We start from the raw sequence: 20,346 nt of genomic DNA on the forward strand, positions 1-20,346 counted from the left end.
ACTTAAATGAAAGAAAACAAGACAATAAGATGGTGGGTGAAAATGGTGTGATGAAGTGGTGAGGAAACTGAATTTGTTTATACACCAACAATCCTTATTGAGGTCAATAAGAAAAATACAGAAGATTCCTGAGCATATTCACTGAATGCTCCAGTCATGATAAAATAAAACGTGGCCGTTCCTTTGGCCCTGATGCTGTTAAACACATTCTAGGGAGAAGAGAGGATATGCTGCATCTCCGCACGGTAATTCCCCGCGCCTTGGGCACAGTATAAATCAGTTTAGAAGAGGAGAGGTTAATGAGGAACCAGAGGCAGAGATGAGCAGAATGAGATCTGGTGTCTGCGTGATAAGCCGTGGGAGGACTATAATTATTTTCAAAAGAATTCTTGAAGGAAGAAAAAAAAATATACTGCATTAACCGTTTCATCGTGATCCTAAGGGAAATACGAATTGTCCTCATAATTATGGTATGCAGGAAGGAGAAATCACCATATCAATGCGAAACGTGAGGAAATCTCAGCAATCTGTTCTCGGGGTTGACCCACTTTACACGGGGAGGCTCAGTGTTTACCCATTTTATACGGGGAGGCTTAGTGTTTACCCATTTTATACGGGGAGCCTCGGGGTTTACCCATTTTACATGGGGAGGCTCGGAGTTTACCCATTTTACATGGGGAGGCTCTGAGTTTACCCATTTTACACGGGGAGCCTCGGGGTTTACCCATTTTACACGGGGAGCCTCGGGGTTTACCCATTTTACACGGGGAGCCTCGGGGTTTACTCATTTTACACGGGGAGCCTCGGGGTTTACTCATTTTACACGGGGAGCCTCGGGGTTTACCCATTGTACACGGGGAGCCTCGGGGTTTACCCATTGTACACGGGGAGCCTCGGGGTTTACCCATTGTACACACGGAGGCTCTAAAGGCTTCTTCCAGGACTAAAGTCAGTGTCCCCATGACTAATGCCAGGCACTCTATATAGACAGATACAACACCCCGCATGATGTCTGATCATTCCACTGCCTTTGACTTGTGATTAAGCAACACAAGACTGAATCACAAACTCAAGATGAGCAAATGTCAATGTCAGCCTTCTGTTTGCCTTGTGGGTCGTGATACAAATAATCTATTATGGCAGGTTCAGTACCTCCTATTCATGCAACTGAATACACACTTTACCGACGCTCTGTTCTATGACACATTCCAGCACTGGCAGCACCTCTAACAACTAGAAAAGCAGTCGTTGCACTTATAAGAATCCCCACTAGTCTTCAAAGTCACAGAAAAGCCACTGTAAATCAGTTATTACAGTACATACACCTGGAAATCAGTGCAGACACTTGGATGAATGCCCCCCAGTGAGAGATGTCACAAGCAACTCAACTGGAATGCGATCATCAATAAGGCACAGCCAAAGGTGGCTTCCAGCAATAAGAGTGGCTAAAACGACATTAGACTAACATTCTGTGTTACCAGCTCCTCCAGGAACAGCATCTTAATAGAGCAAATCAACAGAAGGCCCATTTTCCACTGTACAGGAGAGAAAGCTCTTATTGATCCACACAAACAGAGCTTTTATACGTTCAAGTTCCACAACAGCTTGGTTTTAAAGCACATCGATAACGCGCTTAAAAATACGCTGCATGCATTCTCTATATGCAGTCTTATCACGGTTTTGAAAAATGGTCTGCAGCTAGCCCCAGACGGATGCCTTGAATTGATAGGATTGGCTCTCATGATGCATGGCAGTAATACAATTGGCCAATCATTGGTCAATCGAAATTGGATGTGTGTATGCACCCTAACTTCTGCAACGATGCAGAGGAGGGAGGATGCCCAGCTGGGTCAGGCAGCAGACGAGCTGTCAGATTCCTGCTAGCCTGTCAGGGCAGAATAAAATATTAATAATACTAATAATACTGATAGCAGCAAGTAGTATGCCTGCCACCCCTCAATCAGATAGCATAAATTATTAAACAAAAATTGAGATGAGGGTTTTCAGACCCATAAATAGCAATCAGTTACTATAAAACGTAGCTTTTACTTACCCTCGGCATTCGGCTTACCAGACGAAAAGGGCGTCTGGAGCATCTGAGATGTGGAGGATGTACACTAGATTCCATATTTTTAGAGTGTAATTGTAACATGGAGTTTGTTCACTGCATTATATGGCTCATGGTGCCAGCCTGGTATCCTAATAACTCGTTTCTTTTTTTTTAAAGATGTTTTTAACCGCCCTCGGTCATGATCTCTGAAACTGGAATGCTATGCTACAAAACCTGCGTTAAGCCATTCCTGATATCACGTGACTTATGGACTTTAATTGTATTTATCATATCTGGCTGTTAATGATGGTTGTAATAAAAACTATGCTTTATAGTACATATTTTTGTTTACTAAAGGGGCCCATGCACTGGTCGATTTTAGCCATCAATCGATCGATCGATTCTATATAATCTATCGATCAGAAATCGATTCTTTCAAATCTATCGATCGATTTGTGGCTGATTTTGATCGATTTCGATGGATTTGATCTATCTGACAGGATGGAAGATGTAGGTCGATCTGCTGCTGGCAGCAGATCCATGGCCCATAGAGTTGCATTGGATCTAATGGTCCAATAATGCATTTAAATAGATTTCCAATAGATTTCATTCAGAAATCTATCGGAAATCTGTTCCTAGTGTATGGCACACATCAGAGAGATTCCTGTCAGGTTCAACTTGACAGGCATCTGACCGAAATCTATCTGATGGTCAAATCTGCGGCAAATCTATAAGTGTATGGCCACCTTAACTTATGAGGCCAGAATGTGTATGTGTATATTATAGAGCCTTAAAGGGGAACTTCAGCCTAAACAAACATACTGTCATTAAGTTACATTAGTTATGTTAATTAGAATAGATAGGTAATATAATCTTTTACCCACCCCATTTTAAAAGAACAGGCAAATGTTTGTGATTCATGGGGGCTGCCATCTTTGTCATGGGGGCAGCCATCTTTTTGGTTGAAAGGAGGTGACAGGGAGCAGGAGACACAGTTCCAACTGTCCTGTGTCCTGATAACCCCTCCCAGCTGCACATGCTAGGCTTCAAATGTCAAATTCAAAATGTATAAAAAAAAAAAAATGCACCAAAACAGCAGAACGAGAACAACATCAGAAATCCCATTATGCTTTGCACAGCATTAGGGGAAAAATGCCCGGGCAGTTTTTTTCTGTGCAGCTAAAAATAAGGCTTGTATAAGAGAAAAAAAGTTCTGATGCTGTGAAACAGTTAAAGAAACACCAGGCCTTTCCAGTGCTGCTGAGTCAATTTTTAGTCTGGAGGTTCACTTTAAGGTTAATGCAAAAAGATAAGCAATCTCATCAGATCGACCTAAATTTTCCACCCTGACAGTTCGATGGAAATCGATCGAAATCGGCCATCGATCGGTCGATTGGCCAACCGATTTGCAATATCGATCAATCTGGATCGATCGGTCGGCCAGAAAATCGGCTGAGTGTATGGGCCCCTTTAGACTCCTAGCCCGGGCACTATCTGCATGGAGTTTGTATGTTCTCTCCGTGTCTACGTGGGCTTCCATACCACAAAACATAGATAAGTTAACTAACTCCCCCCTAAAAAAAAAAAAAGAAAAAAAAAAAAGCCCTAGACTATGATGGACATATGACTATGGTAGGGATTAGACTGTGAGCCCCTCTGAGGGACAGTTAAAGGACAACTGTAGCGAGAAGTATATGGAGACTGCCATATTTATTTACTTTTCAATAGTACCAATTGCCTGTCAGCTCTGCTGGTCCATTTGTCTGCAGTAGTGTCTGAATCACACCAGAAATAAGCATGCAGCTAATATTGTCAGATTTGACAATAATGTCAGAAACATCTGCTGTATGCTTGTTCAGGGTCTATGGCTAAAGGTATTCGAGGCAAAGGATCAGCAGGATAGCCAGGCAACTGGTATTGCTTAAAAGGAAATAAATATGGCAGCCTCCACATGCCTCTCGCTACAGTTGTCCTTTAAGTGACAATATTATATATACTCTATACATGGCTGTGGAAGATGTTGGCGCTACATAAATACATCATAATAATCATCATTTTCTATGTGTATTGGGCCATTATGCAACGCTGACTTCTACTGAGAAGTCCAGGTACATCAGCAGACTGAATAACTCAAATGGTTAATTACATACGTCAATTATTGTGGTGGGAGTGGTGTGCATCACAGAAAGAAACTTTACTCATTGCACTTAACCCTTTCATCAAGATGAGCGCCTTACCACGTGACAGGCCTACTTTAGGGAGAGAGCTTTGCTGCTCTTGGTACACGCCAGCTGAAGGGAGTAGACATGCTCTTTGTGAACCTGAGGACTATTACAGAGCTGCCTTCCATGCTGGCCTGACCCTAGAGCATACATGTCAAACTCTGGCCCGTGGGCCAAATCTGGCCCTCAGAGTCATCAGACTTGGCCCTCTGGTAGTTTCCCTACTTTGCGTTATGTTTGGCCCACTTAGGACCACCAGAGAAGCTATACTGGAGGGTAAGCCCTAGATAACCAGGAAAGCCATATGGGGACGGGGAAAGCAATAGACACCAGGAAACTGTATTGGAGAGGGAGGGGACCACTAGACACCAGTAAACTGTATAGGGAAAGGAGGAGGCCACTAGGAAACTGTATAGGGGAGGGAGAAAGTGGCTGGATAGTGTACTGGTTAAGGGCTCTGACTTTGACAAGGTAATCCTGGCTAGATCAAGTACCTATTCAGTAAGGAGTTCAAGGCAAGACTCCCTAACACTGCAGGGTGGCCTCTTGAGCGCGTCCCAGTGGCTGCAGCTCTTGAGCGCTTTGAGTCCGACAGAAGAAAAGCGCTATACAAATGTTTGGATTATTATTATAGAAAGGACAACTAAACACCAGGTAATTGTATAGGGGAGGGAGGGGGCCATTAGACACCTAAAAACCATAAAAGGAAAGGAGGGGGCTATTAGACACCAGGGAACTTAATAATGGAGAGAGGTGGCCCCTAGACATTTAGGTCGGCCCACGACTTGGTCCCAGAGCTCAATTTCGGCCCACTTTGTACTTGAGTTTAACACCCCTGCCCTAGAGCATCTCCACTTTAATAAAAGGCAGCATTTTATGATAAACACTCTTCTAAATCACAGGGCTGCCAGCTGGGACTTCACAGTTTGCTGCAGCACGAGCTGCCCACTGGGTTAACACTGTTACTGTACATTCTACAAAGCTGTTTGAACGAGCAGAGCGCTCTTGTCCCTGGGAAGTGACTTGTCACTGTCTGTTACTTCTGGTATGCACCTCTGACAGCCTCACAAGCCACGCCAAGGTTATCCCAGTCACCATCTGCCCACAGTACAAAGCACATGAGGCAGTTGAAGGCCTCAGATGTTTGTCTATCCATAACAAGCTTCATTCACAATAAATACAGTGGGTGTCATGAAGGAAAAACTGCTCAGATCTGGCTTTCCTTATCCCACAGGAAACATAACATGGAGCGACCAGGGGCATAACTACAGGGGAGCAGCCCTGCTATCCCTGGGGGCCCAGAGCTATTGGGGGCCCCAACTGCCAACCTTCCCTTCCTCTGATACAGGGACTATTCTTCAGATGAGGTGTTTTTACTGCTACACTTGTTATGAGTGTGACGATCATGATGGCCTCACTTGTTTTATGACCCTTGTGAGATGGGCCCCAAGGCTGTGAAGGGCACCAAGGGGAGGGAAGGGAAGGTGTATGAACATTGGGGGGGCCACATCAAAGTTTCGCTGGGGGGTGTTTTCCTGTGCGGAGCTTCAACTGAAAGACCAGACTTTAGAGATGGTTCCCACTGTCAGGTTGCAGAGTGTTTTTGTTTTTTTTAAAAAGAAACCCAAGGTGAGAGACATATGGAAGCTGCCATATTTATTTACTTTTAAACAATACCAGCTGCCTGGCCGTCCTGCTAATTTTCCGGTCAGCAGTGTCTGAATCACATGCCTGAAACAAGCATGCAGCTCATCTTGTCAGATTTTTGTCAAAAACATCTGCATGCTTGTTCAGGGTCTATGACTAAAAGTATTAAAGGCAATGGATCAGCAGTACAGCCACACAATATGTTTTGTTAAAAGTAGATAAATATCAAGCTGTGGCTTGAAATTACTTGGAAAATAGCACTTTATTACTTTTAAAATAGTTTTGGAAGATGTGGCTTATCACCTTGAATGTAATGGAGTATGTGAAGTCTATGAAGAGTGGATAAGCATCTAAAGCAAAGACAGACATCTCCGTGGCTATCATTAATTGCCAAGGTGGTTATAAGCCATGCCACAAGAACGTGTCTTGAAAGTGCACTATTGAATGGAAAAGAGGTGTAATTCCCCAACATATGAGCAGCAGTCATGGGGTTGGTCCAGGAAGCTGAGGGGCACACATTAGTGTGCAAGAATGCTGGAGGACCTCAGACTGGGTGGGACAGAGGAAACTGCAGTTCACTGTGGCAGACACCAGTCCAGTGTCAGCATATAGAACTGGGAAAGGAGTACTAGATGGTCTAGTGGGTAGACTGGTGCGAGGAAATTGGAATACACCTGTGCTTACCTGACTAGCCAATTAACTTACATGGAAAGTCCCTGTTTCCACTAGAATGAGCAAGAAGGGACTCACTTAAAGGGAACCTGAAACGAGTAAAATTATTTAAAACAAACACATGATGTACCTGCAAATGAATATTACATACTAACCTCACCATCAGTTCCTCTCAGAAGCTCACCATTTTCTTCTTACTGTGATCCCTTCCAGTCCTGACAAAATTTTGTCAGAACTGAAATATACCAGTTGCTGTCAGTTATATATCAGCAGCTGTCAGTTACAACTGAATGTGCAAGGTAATGTCCATGTTTCCTTATGACTCAAGTGGGTGATATTACAGTTTAACAGTGTGCTGACCAGGGAGCAGTTATGGGGTAATGGTCATTTTTAAAATGGAGGACCGAGAATTACATCGATCACAGTGGACAAACAGGACGCAGGAGAGGAGAAAGAGATCGAGGAGTACACTACACCAGAGGTAAGTATGACCTGTGCATGGTTATTTTGACTTTTTATTTTCAGTTCAGGTTCTCTTTAAACCTCTCCTACACAAACAAAGCAGTGAGCAGAAGAGGCTAGACCTTAACTCTGCTGGCATTCTAAAGTGACTCACATTACTTCAGGTTGAAAATCCTATAAATGATCCCTGTTCCATGCTTAGTCTTGACATCACCAGCAAGATGGCAGTTCACATGCAGGAAAGAAAGAAAAGAAAAATAGCAGAAATCACCTAAAGGAAAAAAGAGTAACAGTGGAAAATGTGTAGACTGTAACTAAAATATGAAAGTAATGTCATACAGTATATAAAGAAAAGGCTTTCTTCAATCCCATTTGTATACTGACCAAAAACCTATAAGCGCCTTATATTTTGCTGAGCTCTAAGAACTCTATTTTTATGATGTTGCTATCCTTGGCGGTTATCCTAATTGTGATGGTAATATAACATTAAGAAGCACCTATTATTTAGCAGTACTGCTAATGCTGTGAAGGGAATGAAGGATCGATAATACAGTAATCTGCTCTTGCACTGGTGAAAGGTTTAGCATATTTTGTCAGGTTTAGGGCCTACTATAATCCTACATCAATCTATGCAGTTTGTCTGGTCTTTTGCCATAACAGCAGAAGATGCCCAGATGATAAAGTGTAGAGTTTGATTTGTGAACCTATAATTCAACATAAATATAAGAGAGCTATTTACCAAGTGGCAGCATTATAGCTCTCAAGACAAACGAACAGTGTGGTCTCGCTGCTCAAACTGCAAGGTCAGTCCACCAGGGAGTCAACCAGTCCACACCCGGATCCTCCAAGGGTATGTAAGAGCCAAGTCCAAAATAGAAGCAAGACTGGACCTCCACCTGGATTTATGTAAAATGTGTGGTTTTATTAACTGCTTGCCGACCGTTAACACACCAATTGGCGTGGACGTGGCGAGAGACCCAGAACCGCTCAACGCCAATTGGCGTGAAGTTCTGGGGCAGGGTTTGCAGGAGATCGCACGCGCATCTCCGCTTGAGTGACGGAGCTCTGCTCTGTCATCAGTCTACCAGTGTCGGCGCCGTCTATTTACACTGTACAGTCAGGCTCACATTTACCTCACAGGAGCCTATAGGCACAGATGTCCTGGCACCTTAGACTTCGCCCTCCATGAACATACAAACCCCTGCCGAACCACAAGTGTGCTGGCTGTCCCAGCTGTCACTTCTCTCTTACTTCCACTGCCTAATATAGGCAGCTACAGGTGCCCCTTAGCCTTAGGTAGCCAGAGGTACCCTTAGTATTAAATAATTAGTGATGCCCCCACTAATGGGAGATCTCGTCAGTGGAATGCTGAGAGCTGGGTGAGTAACCTCTCATTTACTATCTGCTTTGGACTCTGATAGAGAAGAGGGAGGCGCTCTGGGAGGGGAGTGGTCCGCTTCTCCATTATTAGGCGCCTGTAGGCACGTGCCTACAGTGCCTTATGGTAAATCCGACCCTGTGTACAGCCATGCGATCTACAGCAGAGCTGTACCGAAGACAGCCGTGTGACATGGCTGTCCCCCTGGGAGGCACAAGAGTGATGGGCTGTCAAAGGCTGATGCCTATGACAGCTGATCATGGTGATTGGCTGGTGGGGGGAGGGAGGGCTGGCTATAAAAATAAAAAAAATAGTGAAATTTATTTAAAACAAACAAATACATAAAAAAATAAACAAACAGGGCAGCAGGGATCAGCGCCCGCCAACATAAAGCTCGGTTGGTGGGCAGAAAAGAGTGGAGGGGGGGGGGGTCACTTGTGTGCTAAGTTGTATGGCCCTGCAGCAAGGCCTTAAAGCTGCACTGGCCTAAATTGTAATAAAATAGCATAGTCACTAGGGGGGGTGTAAGCCTACGGTCCTCAAGTGGTTAAAGTACCATAACCACTAAAAAACACAACGTTTCGGTCAGAGGCCTTTCTCATGTGCGGTTTCCACTAGAACGAGCAAGAAGGGGACTTAAACCTCACCGATTTACAGCAGGAGAGAGAACGCAGCCGTGGATGGGAGCATCGGTGCATGGGTGCGCAAGTACAGGACTTCTGCAGGGGACCATTAGAAGTCCTAGGTAAGTTCAACTCTTTTTTCTCCCTAGCCCCCAACAGTAGTCCTTTAAATACTGCATATAAAGCATAAAAACGACGAGTTGTTATAGATTTTTATAGGTCGTTAAAGTAACCCAGAACATCTCTTTTTAAAGAGATGAAACTAATAATTGCTAAACACTGAGCTTCATGCGTGAAAAGGATTTTTTTTAGCAACCAGTTATATTATTTGCTTCATTTTTAAACACTGTAGAAATGACAACTGGGATCAACATTTTAAGAGAACCAAAAGTCATTCTCAGATATGCTGAGGCAGGAAAATGTAGAGGCAACACACACTTCCACTTTCTGTCACCTATATTGCAGATATAGTAATGTCAAACTTAACTTTTTGTATTTTCTTGCTTGCTGGCGGCTTACAAAATGTTTTATAGATGAGGTGTGAGAACATCTGTGAGTAAACTCAGGAGAAAATTGAATGGGCATCAGAGTATATGAAGGGCTGTGTGATTTACTCCCTGAACTGTTATTTTATTAAGTCTATTAGCATTTCCCCCTTAAATTAAACCAGTAAGAAAAAAAGTGCCCCTGGGGGGTATTTACCTCGGGAGGGGGAAGTCTTTAGATCCTAAATAGGCTCACCCCCCCCCCCCCCCCACCCCGATCTCTTTATCGGCCACTTGTCAGAGCACACATGCACAGTAGCGGCCCTCCATTAGGGCTCTGGCAATAGTAAATAATATTGCTACTCAGTGTCCCCGAGAGCTAGCCCTGGATCCAGATGGCTGAGCAGGAAGGAGAAAGCCTCTTCAGGATCCAGAAGCTTCCTCCTCCCTAGGTAAATACCGTTTCCTCTTCCCCCTAACCCCCCCCCCCCCCCCCCAACTCACACTTTTTTTTTATTACAGGTTTACTAAGAGTATCTGAGGGGAACCTCAGATTTGTAAATTACAGTTGTCAGAAGACTAGGACCAAGTAAAAGCTGAGACACTGAGTGCTTCAATTGTTGAGAGCTTCATAAACCCAAAAAGCACAAGTAATGTTGACAATACCAATGCACATGTACAAAGTTAAAATGTCAGCCACTAAACAAGTCAAATGCATGGAAAGTCTAACTCACACAAAAAGGGCAATCTAATTACCATATATTAATCCATCCAATTTAATAGAAATATCAACAATGGACAGATAAGCTTCCTATCCCCAGGTCTATACAAGAGACAAGAAACTTTCAACTAGGTATGGAGGAAAGAGGATTTAGCCCTCTGTTTAACTACACCACTCGCATTACCCACCGCTGGATCTCATTGGTTCCTTACCCTGTAGATTCAGCCCTCTGTTTAACTGCTTTGGGGTTATGCATAGTTAAATCTAGCCCGGCATATTAAATACACCACTCACATAAACGTTCCAACAGATATACAAACTTAACTGGGGAAAAGATGCAATGCCATGTTCGTAGAAACTGCACTGTGTGCGATAGCTACTAGTCTTAGGGCCACAGCTATAAGCACTGCCTGCAACAGGCTTCATAGAGTCTACAAGCTCAATTCTCACAGCGTTGTTTTCCCCTGACATCCAGAACCTTCAGAACCAACAGCAGAAAATGTGAACAGCTCATCAGATGATTTACTTATGGAATTTTGAGTAAGCCCTCTTACACAGTACAATAAAGACCGTCAGCATCATAAGGAGGGTAAGGGTCTTTTTCTTGTACCTCCCTATTTTCATGCACTTTATAAAAGTACAGGATTACTAACACGTAATAAAATAGCACAGATCAACCAGAGATGACTGTACAAAAGCTTGCAAGCTACACATTTAAATCTGCTCCGTGAGAATTACCATCTGCAAGACTTATATGGGATATAGTATGAAAAAAAAAACATCGCTAATCGCTTACAAATTTCCTAATAGGAAAACCTGACGTGCAGTGCTGAATTTACACCATCGTATGATAGAAGAATGTGTTGCCTGATGAGCCCCGCACTGAGGATAATGTCAGCGTACAGTACATGGCTCTGAACACAAGCGCACACTGCTGTTTACATTCTATGGGGGGGAGGAGGGTACTCTGTGAAGAGATACAGATCGTTTCTAGGATTTATGCTGCATGAAGTCACACACACACAGTCACTGTGTATATTGCAGCAATCTGTTCACAATCCACTTCAAATGCCATTATGACTAAATATCACAACGTTCCAACTCCCAATGAACGCACTGGCATGTTATCAAAGCATACGGTGTGTGGGGTCATCCTGAGGAGAAGTCACCAAGCAGACAGCTCTGAAACGCAGCTCTGCCCCTAACTGGTGAATCTTACAAGTAGTGCATAGCCTGGGGAGTGTGGCGCATGCAGGGGACCCCCCCTCCTCCTCACTCACCCTGGTCCTGCAGCCACTCCATTAATTGTTCCCTGTCAGAAAGCTGCAGAATCCCCCTATGCAAGCCATTCAAGCCTGGCAACTTCACATCGCTCCCAGTGCTCACATCAGATCCATGGTGAGAGCGGAGATGAAAGAGAGCGAGTGCTGCCCCTGTCAGTGTATCTGCTGGATGTGAGGGAGAGGAGGGGTGGTATGGGCCAGGAGACGGTCAATTACCGGCACAGGGGGCTCTCTTGGGGATGCCTGTAAGAGTGTGTATGGGCGGAGACCTCGGGGAGGATGGAAAAGGCTTATGGAATACTACATGATGGATACGGGAGGAGCAGTCAGAGTATTGAATTCCACTTCATAATATGGAACAGACTGAATTGTTCTGCCTGGTTTTACAGTAGCCTATAAGCAAGTCTCCAGCTGACAACCCTTGTGTGTCTGGTGTGCTGGCAGAAGCCCAGCAACCCCGCATCTGCCAGAGGCTCTACAAGACAATACACAGCAAGGAGCTGTCCATGGTGCTGACAGCACAGGCTTCAGCTCTGCAGCAGTACTGATGGGCAGCACAGGAATCAGTTTCCCCAGCAGTACTGATGGGCAGCACAGGAATCAGCTTCCCCAGCAGTACTGATGGGCAGCACAGGAATCAGCTTCCCCAGCAGTACTGATGGGCAGCACAGGAATCAGCATCCCCAGCAGTACTGATGGGCAGCACAGGAGTCAGCTTCCCCAGCAGTACTGATGGGCAGCACTGGAGTCAGCTTCCCCAGCAGTACTGATGGGCAGCACTGGAATCAGCTTCCCCAGCAGTACTGATAGGCAGCACAGGAGTCAGCTTCCCCAGCAGTACTGATGGGCAGCACAGGAATCAGCTTCCTCAGCAGTACTGATGGGCAGCACAGGAATCAGCATCCCCAGCAGTACTGATGGGCAGCACAGGAGTCAGCTTCCCCAGCAGTACTGATGGGCAGCACAGGAATCAGCTTCCCCAGCAGTACTGATGGGCAGCACAGGAATCAGCTTCCCCAGCAGTACTGATGGGCAGCACAGGAATCAGCTTCCCCAGCAGTACTGATAGGCAGCACAGGAGTCAGCTTCCCCAGCAGTACTGATGGGCAGCACTGGAATCAGCTTCCCCAGCAGTACTGATGGGCAGCACAGGAGTCAGCTTCCCCAGCAGTACTGATGGGCAGCACTGGAATCAGCTTCCCCAGCAGTACTGATAGGCAGCACAGGAGTCAGCTTTACCCAGCAGTACTGATAGGCAGCACACGAATCCGCTTCCCCAGCAGTACTGATGGGCAGCACAGGAGTCAGCTTCCCCAGCAGTACTGATAGGCAGCACACGAATCCGCTTCCCCAGCAGTACTGATGGGCAGCACACGAATCCGCTTCCCCTGCAGTGCTGATGGGCAGCACAGGAATCAGCTTCCCCAGCAGTACTGATAGGCAGCACAGGAATCTGCTTCCCCAGCAGTACTGATGGGCAGCACAGGAATTCAGCTTCCCCAGCAGTACTGATGGGCAGCACACGAATCCGCTTCCCCTGCAGTGCTGATGGGCAGCACAGGAATCAGCTTCCCCAGCAGTACTGATAGGCAGCACAGGAATCTGCTTCCCCAGCAGTACTGATGGGCAGCACAGGAATTCAGCTTCCCCAGCAGTACTGATGGGCAGCACACGAATCCGCTTCCCCTGCAGTGCTGATGGGCAGCACAGGAATCAGCTTCCCCAGCAGTACTGATAGGCAGCACAGGAATCTGCTTCCCCAGCAGTACTGATGGGCAGCACAGGAATCAGCTTCCCCAGCAGTACTGATAGGCAGCACAGAAATCAGCTTCCCCAGCAGTACTGATGGGCAGCACACGAATCCGGTTCCCCTGCAGTGCTGATGGGCAGCACACGAATCCGCTTCCCCTGCAGTGCTGATGGGCAGCACAGGAATCTGCTTCCCCAGCAGTACTGATGGGCAGCACAGGAATTCAGCTTCCCCAGCAGTACTGATGGGCAGCACAGGAATCATCTTCCCCAGCAGTACTGATGGGCAGCACAGAAATCAGCTTCCCCAGCAGTACTGATGGGCAGCACAGGAATCAGTTTCCCCAGCAGTACTGATGGGCAGCACAGGAATCAGCTGGGTTTTCACACATATAAGACTCTTATCTTAGGCCAGGCGCCCACTACAGATTGCTAATGGAATCGCAATCGCTCAGTGTTTTTGCTAGCGTTATGTACTGGGATTTCCAGATCAATTTCCAACGCTTTTAGAAACAATTTTAATTTAGTTCTCGCAATTTGTAGAGAAATTGCGATTAGCAAATCCGATTTCCATCTTTTTTGTGATTCAGGAAGTAAAATCACTTTTGTATAGTGATAGAAAAGCAATTTTGTAGCATTCCTATACTTTTATCAAAGTGGTTTTTCATTGGCTGCTCTGAGCAAATGCTTCAATATTGCATTTTGCACTTGATAAATATGCGCTAATAGTTCACTTACACACAGAAAACAAAGATACTTCTAAAGTTTTTAAAACAAACCCCGACGCTATGTGTTCCTATATAGCAGGGCTGTGGAGTCGGTATAAAAATCATCCAACTCCGCCTCTGACTCCTCAGTTTATGAAGCCACTGACTCCAGGTACCCAAAATTATGCCGACTTCTCAACTCCCACTCCACAGCTCTTTCAGGGCTATGGAATGGGTATAAAAGTAATTTACATCCAATTTCGACTCCTCAGTTTATAAAACCACTGACTGACTCCAGGTACCCAACATTTGCTCTGACTCCACAGCCCTGCTATTCAGGTCACATTGGGCTCACTCTCTCTACCCTGGAAAAGCCTGGCAATGTGAACAAATAAATTCAGCAGTAACAATTATGCACAAGTCAGCCTCAGCCACAAAGGAGACAAAAGCTCAAGTCTGGGCAAATTTAACACTTAAAATATGAAATGCAGGTCTGTTGTGGTCAATGTTAGGTGTTCTAAGTAATCACTTCATCAACACTCAAACTGGTCAGGATTTTCCAGAGTGGACTGCAATGGGCAAGTGTTTAATTAGCCCAGCTATGAAATGACATGCAGTTTCAGGCTCGCTGTGCATTTCACGCACAAGCGTTACACAAGCACACAGTATGAACAGGTCTTATGTGTGAAACATTAAAAATCAGCCACTGCAGCAGACAGGTGCTCATCATTCCTATTCACGTGTAGTTGGTCCTGGTTGTGATTGCAGCTTTGAAGGCTTCAAGAGAGCATAAAGAGACACTTAAGCCAGGAATAAAAAAAACTGTTTTACTTTCCTGGGGCATCTACCAGCCCTCTGCAGTCGTCCCCTGCCCTCGCAGTCACTCACGGATCCTCCGGTCCCCCGCAGCCAGCTAGTTTCGTTTTCGCTGACAGGCCCAACAGACCTGGCCACAAGTATTTTTCTTCACGTGCAGGACACTATTGAGGGCGGAAACATGAAGAAGGATACGCGTGGCCTGGCCTGCGCAGGTGCAGAAAGCCCGTCGACTCCCTGTCAGTGAAAACGAAAAAACTAGCTAGCGGCAGGAGAGCGGAGGCTCTGTGAGTGACTGTGATTGCACGGGACGGCTGCAGGGGGCTGGTAGAAGCCCCAGGCAAGTAAAACTGATCTTTATTCCTGGCTTAAGAGTCCCTTTAAGGAGTTTATAAGTTAAAGTGGACCTGAACTCTTGCACAGGAGAGAAAGAAAATAGAAAGAATGCACCCGGTATGTATTTAGAGAGCTTCGCCTAGCTTAGCCTTATCTAATTCCCCCTCATCTAGGACTAATCACAACTGTAATTTGATCGTTCAGCTGTGTAAGCTTGCTGCCTTGGCAGAGCACATAATTTGTAAACACAGGATGGTAAGCTTATGTCTGCTTCCATGAAAGCAGGAAGTAGACACACTGCAGATTTATTGCAGGATTTGCATCAGCTGTAACAAAAAGTTTTTCTTTAACGGGTATTGTGCCGTTGCTTATCTTTTAGAGAAGAACGGAAGTTCTGAGTTCAGTTCCACTTTAAAAGCACTGCATGATGTGCATCATTCATATCATTATTTTAAAGAGGTGTCTAGAAGTGTTTCAGCAAAGCATGGCCTACATCTCAGAACCCCTGTTGCTTATGGAAATCAATATGACCTTTACTGCCAGCTAGTCCCTATTAGCAGCCATGTGACATCCTATTGGTGATAAACACTGAATGATGAGACAGCACTTCAGTCATGACAGATGATCACTGTCTATTATCCAGCCAGCAGCACATAACTAATGATAACTATATAATGTGGTCATTGGAAGGGGGTGGGCTGCGTTTCCATAAAAATTGCAGAAGCCGAAATTTCCAGCTCTGATCGCTGCCACAGTGGCATCATTGGTATATTTGTGTCAAAATTTCCTTAAAGTGACCACATAGTGCTTCAATGCATATGAATCCATAGTTTTTATTTAAAACCAGCCCTGTTTAATGAAAGCCTATGTGTGGTTTCTCACCCTGAATATATTTTCTTCTCCTTTATAAAGCCAGATCAAAATTTCACAAAAACGGTACAGCTCAACTCAGCTTGCTACCTGTTCAGCCCCTCCCCTCTGTGTACTCTTCAGCTTGACAGTGTGATCAGAAAGGAAGGGGAGGAGTGATAACCTAGAAGACAACAGCAGTCAAGTTACACCAGCTTTTCTCAACCAGGATTCCTTGAGGTCTTTGCAGGGGTACCCAGGCATTTGCCCCTCCCGTGATAGTGGTGATGCTGAAAAAGTTTCAAAACCACCTCTTTGGCTCCTCTGTGTCCTTTTCACTCATAAGGCTGAATTCACAAAAGCGTGCTAAGTGTTAGCACGCCAGTGAAAAGCCATTAACACGTGCAAACTGGCTTTGCACGTGCTAATATGCGTGAATAAGTTTGCGCAGGCAAACTTTTGCATGCAAAATCAGCTGCTGCGCGTGCTAAGTAGCGTGATAAGCATACTTTGCACGCGAAGCGGCAAAACTTTACGCGCACAAACTTTTACGCGCGCTACAATAGCACGCGAACAGTAACCGCTTTGCCGTGCAAACTACTTACCACCCTAGTTTGAACGTGCAAAGCTTTTAGGCGCGCTAACTGTGTTAGCACCCTGTAGTGAATCAAGCCCATTGTAAGTCAACCAAATGTGGTGGGGATGGAGTTTAATAAAGCACACTATACTAGGGGGAACTGTTAAAGAGGCACCAATTAGAGATCAGAATGAGGAGAGCATTCATAAAAAGCAATAGAATAGGGAGGCAGTATGACAAGCAGCATCATAATGAGTACTGTAATACAGAGTACTGTTATACGGGAGCACTGTAATTGTGGGGTCTATAGCAATAAGCACTAACATGCGCTACTATTACACTGTAAGGAAGAAATGTGAAAAGGGGGCAAAACAAGGCTGCTTCAATGAACATCCACATTAACTAAAAGACCATGTGTCCTGCAAAGGGGGTTCCTTGAGATCCAAAATAAATATGAAGGGGTTCCCCGGGGTAAAAAGGATGAGAAAGGCTGGGCTGGGCTGCATAGGCCATTTACGATAGTCAAATTACAGTGATCCTTTCAGATGGCTACATAGAAACAGGAAAGATTATTAGGCTGTGTTAGCACCAAATGCTAAGAGCTAAAATGAACCCTCATAAGCCAAAAATGGCGCTCGGCTATGTAATCTCCAAATGTTGGCTGCATAGCTCATGCACTGGCACTAAAATCAACGGCAGAGATTGTTAACGAGCTTGGTAGGTATGCCATTTTCTTTATCATTTTGGAAGGGTAGGGTCACACTTGTGTCCGCGGAAAACCAGTAGTGTTTTCCCACGTCCAAACCAGCATTCTTTGCCAGCAGCCAGCTGAGAACAGCTGACTGTCGGTAAGAGAATCACATGCATTGTGCAATAAAAAGCAACAGTGTTGGCTTTTTCTTGCCCGCGGTGGGAAAATGCACATTGCTCTGCATTGTGCATTGGGAAACATTATGTGTTTTTTGCATTGTGGAAAACGCCTGCGATTTTTGCCAAATGTGACCCTAACCTCAATGAAATACTAGTGTGAGCAGACGAGGGTGTATGACAGGGCAGCAGCTGAGGCGGAGGATGTAGACATGATTTTGTTCAGTGATTGACTTCTCAGAACACACAGGTAAACAAGTGGCAGCTGCTGCTCTATTAAAACCTCATATTAATAATAAGAAAAAAAATCAGAAATTAAATGCATCTACACAATGGCTTTGAGACTACAAATACAATTGTCCTTTAATGGCTACAAAACAGACATAATGCAAACAGAATGTGTTTGTGCTCCTCCACAAGCCAGCGCCATAAAAATTACATTCTGCTGAAAACACTGGCTTGGAAAAGACTATGGAAACCCAGATCTGTCTGCTTGTGTTGCACTCAGCGGCAGTCGCTGTCCTCAGGCCAGGCTGGTGAGGAGAGGAGTAAATCTACATGCCAGCCTGGCACAATGAAATCTTTGCTTGACCTTTTTAGTGCCACATGGGAGCCCATTCTTGCCTGTGAAGGGCCTGAACTGCAATGCAGGAAGTGTGTGTGTGGCCAAAGTGAGAATTTACAGGAGGTCAACAGCTAAAATTACAAGTGAATAAGCAAGATTTGGCCTTTAGCCTGACACATATATAATAAAAAAAATCTCTGTAATACACACAGCGCTCTACTGAAACTAATGCAGCCGCTTGTATTCTATGGGAGAATGTAAAACTGTGGAATGAACTAACCGTTTTTCACTTGCAAACACAATCGCAAGAGCTTTTTTTTCCCCCACTCAACACTATTGAGACGTAAACTGACGTGGGAGTGACACGCGATCACAACAATAATCACGCAGCACTAGGATTGCGATTAGCATAAAAACGAAATGTGCTAATAGAAAAAGTGCACCGTTATTTACATGTAAATCAAGGTGCGCTAGCGATCGGCAAAACGTCGGCGATACGCTTGTTCAAACAAATTGTGGCTAGTGGGAAAAGGGCCACACTACTTGTGTGCTGAACAGTTTAGTGTTCTGGCTGAACTAAAAGGAAAGAACTAAATTAATCTTATGGCTAGTTCGCAGTGCTCAGTTGCGTTGCACAATAATACTGCCATGTAAACTCACTGCTCATACAATGGCATGAGGCTGTTCACCTGCGCTTTGTAATGGATCAAGTTATTCTATATGTTATTGGCTGCATGTAGGTTTTATATTAAAGTCTATAACACATACATTATTTCATGCATTCTGTTGGGGTGTGATTCTACCTCTCTCTGCAAGGGTTACTGCAGTAATGCAGCCATACAGTGAGGGAAACTTTCCAATGAAAGTAGGTCTCGCTTCCGGCCCCAACGCACAGATACTCTTGTGACATCACAAACGGACCCGCCACACCGCATTCAATGCGATGTGATAAGGCTATCACTGCTTCAGCGATGTGCAACGTGAAGGATGACGGTAAGTGTGAAAGGGTCCTGAGGCCTAGTTCACACCTCTCAGCTGCATTGCAGAATAATTATGGATGTCAACGCAATTCTGTGGACCTGTTCACAGTACTGTGTTGTAACTGATCGCGTTATTCTAAATCGCTGCATGCAGACTTTATATTAAAGTCTATGTTTAGTCTCTATTGCAGTACACACTTATAACGTGTGTTATGCAACTGACCACTGTAAACCTTAAAGAGAATCTGTATTGTTAAAATCACACAAAAGTAAACATACCAGTGCGTTAGGGGACATCTCCTATTACCCTCTGTCACAATTTCGCCGCTCCCCGCCGCATTAAAAGTGGTTAAAAACAGTTTTAAAAAGTTTGTTTATAAACAAACAAAATGGCCACCAAAACAGGAAGTAGGTTGATGTACAGTATGTCCACACATAGAAAATACATCCATACACAAGCAGGCTGTATACACCCTTCCTTTTGAATCTCAAGAGATCATTTGTGTGTTTCTTTCCCCCTGCATCTCTCATGCACTGAAGTTTCAGGCTGCTCTTTTCTTCCTGCAAACAGCTTTGCCCTTGTCTGTAATTCCTCACTATGTGAAAGCCCAGCCAGCTCAGAGGACGATTTATCCAGCTTGTAAAAGAGAAGAGAGAAGCTGCTCTAATCTAAATAACACACAGGCAGTGTGCAGAGAGGGGCCTGGAAGAGGGAGTTCAAAGCAGAACCACAACACTGAAGAACTTGGCAGCCTTCCAGACACAGGCTGACAAGTCTGACAAGAGAGAGATAAGTTGATTTATTACAGAGACTGTGATGGTACAAAGTGCTGCAGTAAGCAAGAACACATTAGAATAGCTTTTGGAACTTGTAGGATGATAAAAAACAGGATGCAATTTTTGTTACGGAGTCTCTTTAAGGCCAGCTTCACATTGCAGATTGGCCTCCAGGGACTACCGCGTAAGTACATAGTAATCCCTGTCTGACATTCGGCCAATGATGCTCACTTCCTGTTGGGCAATGGATGACATGCGCGGAAGCGTATTGCTAAAATAAGCTTCTGCCCATGCGCGACGCAGATAACTGTGGCGGGTTTTTATAATACACATGCTTTACCATAAAGATACATGACTTCCGGTCCGCCGTAGGAGCCGCACGGTAAAGTAGGTATGCGCTCGGGTTAGATAGGGAACTTCCGGTACAGCGCACCGCGGGTAGTATGCACTACCCCATAGATTTTAATTGCGCCGGTGGCTTGGTGCAGTAAAGTCCTCAGGGTCCTTTTACACTGCAAACTACGCACTGTGTTTGCATTTTTTATGCTACTATTGGTAATGTTACTGATATGCTACTACA

The 20,346-nt window shown here is 44.9% G+C and overlaps 1 protein-coding gene across 5 annotated transcripts in view; it reads right to left on the bottom strand.

Moving 5' to 3' along the window:
- ABR (ABR activator of RhoGEF and GTPase) overlaps positions 1–20,346 on the bottom strand; it is a 669,248-nt gene that overhangs the window by 410,641 nt on the left and 238,261 nt on the right. The window contains exon 1 of one of the 5 annotated variants that reach the window (XM_068270304.1): positions 11,541–11,683. The exons of the other annotated variants lie outside the window; for them this stretch is intronic. Within the exon in view, the coding sequence (XP_068126405.1) occupies positions 11,541–11,562 (22 nt within the window). The 5' untranslated portion in view covers positions 11,563–11,683. Of the gene's footprint in view, positions 1–11,540; positions 11,684–20,346 lie in introns of those variants that run through there. 5 annotated transcript variants of the gene reach the window in all.

The sequence above is a fragment of the Hyperolius riggenbachi genome, chromosome 2 (genome assembly GCF_040937935.1).
Source record: "Hyperolius riggenbachi isolate aHypRig1 chromosome 2, aHypRig1.pri, whole genome shotgun sequence".
Taxonomy (NCBI): Eukaryota; Metazoa; Chordata; class Amphibia; order Anura; family Hyperoliidae; genus Hyperolius; species Hyperolius riggenbachi.